Source organism: Anneissia japonica, unplaced genomic scaffold (genome assembly GCF_011630105.1).
Source record: "Anneissia japonica isolate Jap-2015-1 unplaced genomic scaffold, ASM1163010v1 scaffold287833_len2544123_cov190, whole genome shotgun sequence".
Lineage (NCBI taxonomy): Eukaryota > Metazoa > Echinodermata > Crinoidea > Comatulida > Comatulidae > Anneissia > Anneissia japonica.
Genome location: NW_022757233.1, coordinates 137,627 through 148,665, shown reverse-complemented (window position 1 = coordinate 148,665; position 11,039 = coordinate 137,627). Strand labels below are relative to the sequence as shown.

General features: G+C 35.1%; 1 protein-coding gene across 1 annotated transcript in view; it reads right to left on the bottom strand.

The window, feature by feature from the left end:
- The window catches only part of LOC117124598 (72 kDa type IV collagenase-like), a 16,678-nt gene extending 5,998 nt beyond the window's left edge, over positions 1–10,680 (bottom strand). Inside the window, 4 exon segments of the mRNA XM_033270892.1 lie at positions 177–357; positions 1,124–1,413; positions 1,566–1,843; positions 10,108–10,680. Of these exon segments, the coding sequence (XP_033126783.1) occupies positions 177–357; positions 1,124–1,413; positions 1,566–1,843; positions 10,108–10,191 (833 nt within the window). The 5' untranslated portion in view covers positions 10,192–10,680.
- Positions 10,681–11,039: the final 359 nt, after the last annotated feature.

The following is an 11,039-nucleotide window of genomic DNA, read 5'->3' as shown; positions in this document are numbered from 1 at the left end:
ATATATATATATATATATATATACCGGTATATAATAATAATTTGACTACTTCTGTATTCTTTGTCAACGCATGACGAAAAATGAACTAATTATAGGCCTAATCATAATTTTTACTATTATTATTATTTTTTTTAATTAATTATTCCCATTGGTATGCAGTGTAATTATGGTGCTACAGCAATATATTTAATTACTTACCATAAAGTGATTGTATACCAGTAATATCGTCATAGGGCAGCCTAAAGTTGGGCACATAGCCCCGGTAAAACGGCGCCATGAGAGCATTGACGTCAGACGAATGGGCTAAGCCTAGACTGTGACCGATCTCGTGGGCTGCCACTTGTAATAAGTTGATGCCTATAATGTGGGATATATATTATATAGGTTAATTGTTCATAACTAGCAATGCAAGTAATGTCAATAGTTAGTCAGATTAAGGAGTTTCAAAACATACATAAGCCATATTTTAAAACAATCATTAGAATGTTATGATAATGATGATGATGATGGTAATGATGATGATGATGATGATGATGGTGATGATGATGATGTTGTTGACGACGACGAAGATAATGATGCAATGTTCATAATGATGATAATAATGGTGATTATGATGATTATTGTAATTGCAATTGTAGGCCTGTTAATAATATACAGTAGGCCTATGATTTTGACATACATAATATAGCGCATAATACTAGTACTTGGTCTCTGTGCACTTCAACACTACCACGATGATAATGCGATGATGGTGATTATGATTAAAATAACAATACTAATTATGATGCTGATAATGATGACTATATTGATAACAATGATGATAATGATGATGATGATGAATATGAAGTTAATGTTGATTATAATAAAAATGGTGATGATGATAACCAACATAATGATGACGATGTTGATAATGACCATGATAAAGATATGACAATGATAATATGATGATGATGATAATTATTATTAATATTATTATTATTGATATATATCATTTAGGCCTATAATATTATCTGACAAAATACATGTTAGTAAATATTAACGCAAGGAGTACTTGGAAGGACTCAGCTGATGATGTTAAACTAATGAAACTTGTGGTTAATAATTCTCAAGCATGACTCGTTACCTCTGACGTTGTTGACACTAAAACTTTCAGATTCATCAAAATGGACATCTCCGTCAAGATCGCCGAACCCATCCTGAGGGGGATATGCGTGAGCCAGTGTACCGCCAGGACCATCAAATGGGTACTGGTCCCCGTGGCTATAGCTACCAAATGACATCATAATATCTGCTATTTTATTCTCAGTTATTTCTTCAAACGTGAGAGGCGTGACGTCACTCCAAACTTTAAAGCCGCGCCTAATGGCATCGATTTGATCGTTTTGCGGGAGGTCAGGAGATGAGTTAATGATTCTGGTATACATAAAGAGATCAAAAACTTAATGAAACCATCGTCAATAAGCACCAACAAACATTACTTTACATGATAGAACGATGTTCTCTTCATTGATTGCTTAAAATGAGGCTGGAGTAAATAATAGGCCTACGTTTAATGTATACTTTACCTATAAGTTATGCGTGTTTTATCCCATCGTCCTCCGGTATGGGCGTATCGCTTGAGCCTCCCTCCCAAAACTGAACCGTTATTGGGGGAGTCAACAGGGTCAGGAACTCCACATCTCGGCATTTTCATCAAAGCGATAGTTGCATTGTCTAGAATACCAGTTTCTTCTAAGCCGTTAAACCTCTGCATATTCTTTACAGCTTCACTAAATTCTTCCTGTGTCATTAAATCTTCCACGTTTCCAACTGGGTTTAAATATCCATATTTTTTCATAAAGTCCTGCATAAAAATAATTCAGAAGTTGGGTAAAGATCCGCATATAGTACAACAATCATCACTAAAAATATGTGCATTGTATTCATATACACGTCACGTGATTAATTGAGATTTAGGTCAGTTAAATAAATTGAAGTTTATGCAACATTGCCGAGAAGTGCAAACAATTACCGGTATAAGTCATTGATTAGGGTTGGTTACGTTAGTTGAATGATTGATTGAATATTGATTGATTGGTTGACTGCGATCGATCGATCGATCGTTTGATTGATTGATTGATTGATTGATTTTACATCAATACATTTTCATTGTAACAATTCGCAACTGACTCATCACCGTCTTGGCCTGATAAAAGGCAACCAACGTCATATGCATTGATATCTTCTTGGAGAATACAAACTTCGGATGCTAAAGGGAAATAATTAAAATTCAAGCCTCCTTTGGGCAATTACAGCGTGGATGGGGACCAACACATCACAGAACGCGCATGCGCTAGACAGATCATTTGGACTACACACCCATAATAACTTTTCCATTTGTCTTTTTATCTTTCATACTTATTTCAATAGGCTATCAAAAAATATAATTTGCGTTAACATCTGATTGATTCGCTATCATTCTTTAATTAGGCCTACTCTGAAGTTGAAGACTTTTAAGAATAAGGAGGGCTGTGGCATATCTAGGGGTGCATTGGGGCGCACGCCCCCCCCCAAATACATCTCCACCCCCCTCCATGGCCCATCCCTTCAAAATCACGCTCAAGTTTAATATTACCATATATTGCAAGCTAGTACCCGTCACCAATCATCGAGTTTCCACCCCACATCTCATTCGTGCCCCCCTCCCACCAATTTCAATCCTAGATACGCCAGTGAGGAGAGATGAAAAAAAGGAACGATAGAGATAGGATCTGTAGAAAAAATTTCAATTTCATCATAGAAGTGAAAGAAGCCTTTAAAAACTATTGATAATAATATAATGAGAAAAAGTGTTAATAATGACGACAAATCCCCGACTGTCTAGATCGCTTTCCTCAAAAAACATGGAATCAATTTTTAGTAATTCAATTAGGCCTAAGATCTATGCATTGCAAAAGTAGGTATCAAATTTCTTTGTTAAATGAGAAAGTAAAAGCTAAATGTAGCATACACACTAGGCTCTGCTTAGTGTATTATAAGGAAATACAAGTTCTTTAATGAAATTTTGTAGTATAGGCCTACCGTTACATATTCTTCTCAATAAGCCATTATGTAGTCTGAACTTTTCCCTCCAGCCAGTTATTGTCGGAATTGCCACAGCAACCAAGAAACGAGTGCAACACATTCATGTTCAAACGTTTAAAATTGGCGCGTTATTTTAAATATGAATAGCTTTAAAAAATATAAAAATAACATCTAAATTTAAGTACAAAAATTACATCATTGTCGATTTTGTTTCTAACGCAAATTAAGTGGGATCGAATTCCCCCTAGCCTCTGGAAATATCAACCTAGTTTAGAAATTATGGAGGGTGTGGGTTCGATTCCTAGCCGTATCACTGGAACTTCGTTATTTTCATGGGTGTTCGGGGACGTACTGAATTCACACTTTATTACATTGGATGTTGGATCATATAAAGGAATACACTTAATAATAATAATAATAATAATAATAATAATAATGGTGTTTGTATTATCAATAATAAAGTATTGATGGGCATATTATTAATACTAATCCATAATTACGTTTATAATTAGTAATATATTATCATTAAGTACTATCGTATTAAATACGTAATAATTAATCATATTATAAGACCTCATTATTATTATCATCATAATTATTATTTCAATTAGAAATTCTGATAATAACAATGTTTCTGTAGATACCATTTTGAAAGCATGTGGCCATGGTTGGCATAGTTCCTAACCACAGGTACACGAAAATTTGTAGGCCTATTTATTCATACACATCCAACAGCAATTAAATCGTCAATTAAATGGAAAGATGCTTGTAAACAAGACAGACATGCCAACAAGATGCTTTAATAAAATAAGTCTCATTACAAGGCTTGGAATTGTCCTTGGTCATATGAAAGAAATCAGGCACTATCACATGGAATTGAACCCAGGGCATTGGTATTTGGAGGCAAGTATCACCAATCTACATCTCCACTAAAGTGATGATTCAAATCGAATCAAAATCAAATCAAAGTGTATTCTTTCTATTTGTTGCTACTTTACGGAAGTGAAAGTAATATAATTTCTAATGACTGGCGAGAAATTTTGACTGATGGTTGGATCATTAAGTTACCTTAATGGATGGAGTTGTCGAGAGAAATGTAATGTGGAATACCGGGGGAAAGGTCATGTTGTGACCGGGTTTATTATTTTTGTATAATCCCAAGTTTACATAATACCAGTTGCACATTAAAAGGGTGAGTCATCTTGCATACAAATGAAAACCATAAAAGTAAGAATGAAATCCTTGACCTAACTTGCGCGTTAGTCATCATAAGCCACAATACCTTTTACTTAATAGATGATTATTCTGTATTTCAATTCGCGCGGGTATATAACCAATACCATATCCAATAATTTAGTTGAATTGAGGATAATGACCTTTGTTCCACGAGTATTCTAAATCTTGGCCTACTTTATACATATTTCAATGAATACGGTAGCATAGCAAATGGAAACTAAATGTTTCCAATGGCTCATCACATCCGGGTTGTTTTCTCCAATATCATTCCTCTCTCCCATAATGACGTAATATGGAATCTTAATTGACATGAACTGTCATCTTAAATCGGTGCTCTCATATATTATAATAATTATATAAAGGTACAAAGTACATTTCTACAGTCACGGTTCACACATTTTACGTACTTTAAGCCTATTGGTGTTATGCTTACCGTAACATTCTGAACACGGGGGAATGGTTGGTTGTTGAGGTCAAGTGTAGGTCTACTATCAAATCTGTTTTATATTACATTAGAAAGAGAGCAGTTGACTGCTTTGGAACAATCTTCCATTCTGTATTCAACCATAAATTATTTAGGCCTAATATAAAGATCTAGGCGTATATTTGGAGCAAAGCCCCGCCCTTAGATATTATTGCTAACACAACTACAGCTTTACTTATACGTATAAGTTAGCCTGGGTTCCAGGCCTTAATTTTGGGTTACTCACTCTTTACTGCGCTTAGTGCGCGCCATACCTAATTTAATTGGCGTCCCATATTCGGGTTTTTTTGCCGGAACGTATACGTCAACACGAGTGTTTTTGTTCCGTTTGTCAGCTGTCTGATTGACACTCCAGAACATCTATTTAAACACCAATTTCTTATTATGATACACTGGAAATGAGAATATTGTGTTTATAGTATAAACTAAATATAAACTTCAATTTGGTACAGTAGTTATTTCAACGCAGAGTCATTGAACATCACATTAATGGAGAGAACTTTTAAATACATGCCAATTCTCTTCTTTCCATGATAAACTTACTGTTGGGGACTACTTTTAACGATTATCTTGCGGGGTTGGTTTTTGCATTTCAATCATCAGATCATCTGTATGCCAATTGATATTTCGATTTTTGGGAGAAAATTCCGGTTTTCAGTCGTTATTGACATTTTTTTTACAAATTGTTATGATTATTACAATGATCTTCTAATAGTAATTAAAATGCACTCCATTAGGCCTACTATATGCATTATGGTTAAAATTCTTTCCGCGCCAAAAAAAAATTGCCAGACAAGATTTATGCAGATGTATTTGCTCTTTAGGCCTTAAGGTGTTGACAGCCGGAGTATTTTTAAGGGGAACAATTCCACAGGGATACGCAACTATTATACGGCATACACAAGATATTTGCGAATGTAAATTGCTGACGCTTAACGGTGACGGTATAACACTGTATGTAGTCTGGGATTTATGCTTTATTGCTAATGCGGGCATGAAAATACTGTTAGAGTATTCTAAAACAAAAATGTCAACGATTTCCTTCTCCTGGTACAATATTCTCAATAAGTGGCAATTAAATAAAACTATACTGTTAAACAGGATAGGCCTATCATACTATTGTTATGAATGTTTGAATATTCGAATTCTTTGAATAGACATTTATATTTCACAATAAATTAATTTATGAAATGTTTATTTTTATATTGAAAATCATTAAATTTATTTTGAAAAGTCAATGTTTTTCTTGGAATATACAAATAAGTTCTTTAAGTACCGGTTTAACGACTTAAAACATAGTATAATTAAATTTGAATACTGTATCTGTCCATCTACTGTTTCATTTGCGAGGATGTGCGCACAGAATCATGTCGTAGGCCCTATTTATTATTGCATTAACTCAAAATGCGAACGGATGACGATTAGATAAATAATATTAGGCCTTTATTAGCTCCTGGTTTATATTAGGCCTACTTATTCATTCAATGAGTGTGTTGGTATTAAAATTCTACATTTACTTAATGCAAGTCTATTGTATCAAGTAAATACTCTCCTCTTTCAACTCTTTCAAGCCTTGTTGGATTATATTTCATACTAAGAACGAGTCTAGTGACATTGTATTTGCAACAATATGAGTCGCCCTTATATAATAGAACAAGATTTTTAATCTACTTTTGAATTTAAAAAAAAACTGAAGTAAATGATGCGCATATAATGAGTCACGATATGAAGATGATGTTGATTGTGATAATGACGATAGTTATGGTGATGATGACGATGGTCATTCACCACCAACATCATTATCATCGTTATCATTATCATGTTCATCATCATCCCCATCATTATCATCATTATTAGCCCCATTATTCTGTAGATCTACGTTAACATACAAGTCGTCACCGACCAATCCTTGTTTTTGATAATATTCCAATAAAATGAATGAAACCTTCCACATGCAAGCAGCCTTAACATTTTGAACCATAGGCCTAGTAAAATGAAAATATTAGAACGGAAATTATATATAAATTGATTGATAATTTCTGCAATGGTTATGACGCTAATGGTTTCACATACTTAGCATGGCACTTGAACACCCATAACTATGGTATACACGACCACGCGTTTTTTTTTAGTTCGGTAAGTAATGCAAGTTGTTTTTTCGGGAAATATAGATATTTAGGATAAAGAACAAGTAAAATGCGGCTGTTAAAACCTACCGTTCATTTACGGTTCCTTACTGCCTGACGTCGGTGTAATTTAATTTTTACCTTGAGTTAGAGGCATGTAAATTATAGTGTTACCTTCAGTGGCGGATCCAAATTTGTGGAGGGAGGAGATAGGTTCGAATGCGGCGGTTGGAAAGGTGGTCCTGGAAAATTGGTATTTCCTTTCCCTGAAATGGACATTTTTGCATTCTGAGTAGCTCTAACAATGACGTAAATTTCTTTAAATTTTAGGAATTTTTTTCCGCATTGATAAGATTTTAATGATTAATAATGATGATAGCAATCATAATGCTAATGATGACGTCTATAGTAACGATAACATGAGCGGCACGGTTTAAGTGACGGTGTGAACAAAGCGAGTCCATGGGCCCGAGAAATGTTGCCAAGGAGAACCTGAATAAAACTCCGTTTCAATGTTTTGTAACAGACTATTTTCAGTGATTCTATATGTATATCTTAGAGCACAACATGAAAGAGCGACGTCTGCCTCCAAGCGTAACCATTTGCGAGCAGAAAACAAGCCTTCCGGCTGAGAGGTGCCCCAATCAGGGTTCGAGGGTCGTGAAAAAAAACCGTGAGTTTTAAGTCTATTGGAAAACTAATTCAGTAATTGCTTTATGGTCTCATGGCCTCATCAAATGTAATCTTCCGAGAATTTATTGCTGAAAAAGGAGTGTGAATGACGTCTGGTAATGTGGAGTCGAAGGCCGGAAAATCAGCGGTTCTGAAGTTGAAGCTTTAGGGGCAGTATAATATGGAACGCCTCCTCTGCCTTCAGTTCACAATCAACATGCAGTCATTACCAATCAGGCGTTCCACAGTATAACGTCGCAATTTGAGATAACGGCAGTGGTTGACAACAATAAAAATTTTCTCTTTTTCATTTCTAATAAACGTCTTTCAAAAATTAAATATCAACACTGATTTACCGTACTTATTAATTTCTCAAAGTAGAAATTTTTTTTTTCCTTTTTCTATAGTAATACTTTAGTATAGGGTTTCGAAAATGCAACGATACGGTATCCTTCATATTCATTAAGGCCTAATCGATATTGTTATGTTTTGCATCTTATGGAAGCAAATTTACGTAGCCTCTGAAAATCGAAATCTGGTGGAGTGTTCTCCCATCTTCCCCACCGTTGCTAACCTTGATTGTGCTCCCATCTGCCCCTTCCTTGGTAACATTGATATTGCACTCCCTATTTTCCCCTTCCTTGGCAACATTGATTTGTACAATGCGCAAATTTAATTATAGTCGACCTTCAATATATCATTTAAAATAATGGCGATCCAACAATTAGAAACAATGTTAGGATGTGTCCAATCACATTAGACAATCACCGACAAAAGTTAAGGTCATGGTAACTCAAGGAAGTTCCAAGACACTGGTTTAACCTTGACAATAACCGATGTTTTCAACTGACTCTCTGATCCATCATCGTCTGACCGGAGGCTCGTACACATCTAATTAAACCCCATACGGAATAGCTCGTCCTGTGAACTCTAATCAAACTAAGCCATGGCCCATGTCTACTGTATTTGAGGGACTACGAACAATATTTATTACGAATCTTGGTCGCATTGTTGTTGGTTTTTCTTTTTTTTGTGTGTTTTTTTTTTTTTTTCCAAAATTCAACATTAATTCTGTCATTATACTGACGCTAAAGTCCGTCCACCTCTTTTATTAAAATGAGGAAACACATGGCCGTATACTATTCGAATGGTCGTTCTTCGTTAAACCACGACCACCTGCGCAGCGGTAAAACTTAACGAAGGCGACCAGTCGAATAGAAAACTTGTAAAGACTCGACAAAACAAAACGGCTGCATATTTGGGTTTTTCGTAAAAAAAAAAATTCATACAGTGTTTGAATTCTGTTAGCCTACAATTATTTTTTGACTTAATGCGGGTAAATATTATAATTTTTATTTTCTGAAATTTAATCTAAATTATATTAACGCAAATGTTGTATCTAAACTCACCAATCGGCCATGTTTGTTTTGGTCACGTGAATAAATTAACGCTGATTAACGCACTCTGGTTTACGTTAATTTTACGAACCAGTCGAATGAAAATAATACTCAACGAGAATTCGTAGTCAACGAAATGAACCAGTCGAATACGCCCAATAATTAATACAGTAGTACATTAGTATTAGGCCAGAGCCAATTTTGTCTCAGAATAGATGTTGTACGTATAGGCAATAGTTGACACGTTCGTACCTCCATAAATTCCAGAAGCTTTTCACAAAAAACAAGTTATATTGTGTAATTATCTAGGAGTGGGAAGAAGTAATCCCTCAAAGAGCTAAATAATATAATATATACAATGCCAATTTTTATATAGCGCGTTATGCCAACTGAGGCCTGTTATGCGCTATATTGGATCCAAATACATGGAACACAAACTCAATCGTTTCATAAGTCTGAAAGCAGTGCTAATAGGTTTAACTAGTTACATCATATCAGGGAATTGTTGGTTATATCAAGTATGAATGTATAAAATGGCTTTTTAATGACTAAAGAAACTAGCGACAACTACTGTATGATAGGCTACCGTACATTAAAGGGAATGTTTCGGTTGTGCCTCCTTCAATGAAGTTGTTATCTTCTAATTTTATACCTATACATCAAGGAAAACTTCAGCCTCAATTCCGTTCACCAACATCTTGAGTTGTAGGCCTACATAAACAAACCGATCAATTTTAGGTTGAGCTCATCCTTATATACCTCCCAAGTTTACGCCTACTGTCAACTCCGAAACTAATTAGAATGATAACAAAGTATTATTTCACAATCTATGAGAGGATTTTTAAATTAATTTATATTAGCTGATTTGTAGGCCCAAAAACTTCACTTATCATTACCGCAACTTCTTTATTTTGGCAATGAACGGAATAGGTCCAATTGCCATCAAGATTGTGCAAATTCTATTCATTCAATTCAATTAAGCTCCGATAGGCATACTGAGCTCCAGGCATGTACACAATGAGCTGTTTCCCGTTTATTGTTTAAATTAAAAAAAAAACTTCCCTGATAATGATACAAAAATTCTAAATGCCTGCCTTAATATAGGAATTTAGAAAGTTACGCTACTTACCAGACCTGTTGTGACGTCTTGAGCTCTTGTGCACCAAGCTAAGCAGCCAAGAATTAGTAATGTTACCAAACAAATAGTTTTCATTTTTTCGGTTTCTTCGAAGCTACCAGCTACATACGCAATAAGTTGAAATAAACGTAACCTCTACTTGAATGCAAGTATTTCTGTCGTGGACGTGGGTTTTGTAAGAGTATGTCACAATTAAGCTCTTGTTATTCAGAAACAAAAAACCAACCGAAGCAGGACGGTTCCTGACCGCTCTGTTCAGAAAGCACACTACAGCTTAATTGTTCGCTTGATCGCTGACTCCGGGAGCTATAATATCATATTTGGTGACGTACGACCCATTGATAACACTTTCTTATAGCGTCTACAGTTCAGCGGTAACGTGATGGATGACTCACCCTCACCACATGGACACCCATACACAAGGAAATCCTATACGATAGCGTTGCTATGTTCATATGTCAACTATCAGATGATGATTCTCCGATTCCGGTAAAAAAACGATGAATTTGATTTCTTTGTTCAACTTCTAGTAAATCGAGATGCGATCTAGTTTAACATCTCTATATAATTATATAGGCCTATTCCTTATAGGTTCTTTGGCCTATTCGTTAAATTCAGTAACCTATTGACCTTATGAATATTCATGAGATGAGATCATCGGCAATTTAACACTGACCATATATGGTGTACAAGCGGAAGCCAATAAGCCTTCCGCACTCTAAAATTTCTTTTGATGGCAATAAACACATATAAAAACATCCGTTCCAAATAATGCGTGCAGTATTAAAGCATATGTATTGAGATTAACGTAATAAAAGATACAATATCGTGCGTATTATGTCCACTTCTGCTTTGGTTGAATTCTGATTTTATGTGTTTGACAATTCTTTCTCTATTTTGTGCGTGGAACTCCCCTTAATCAA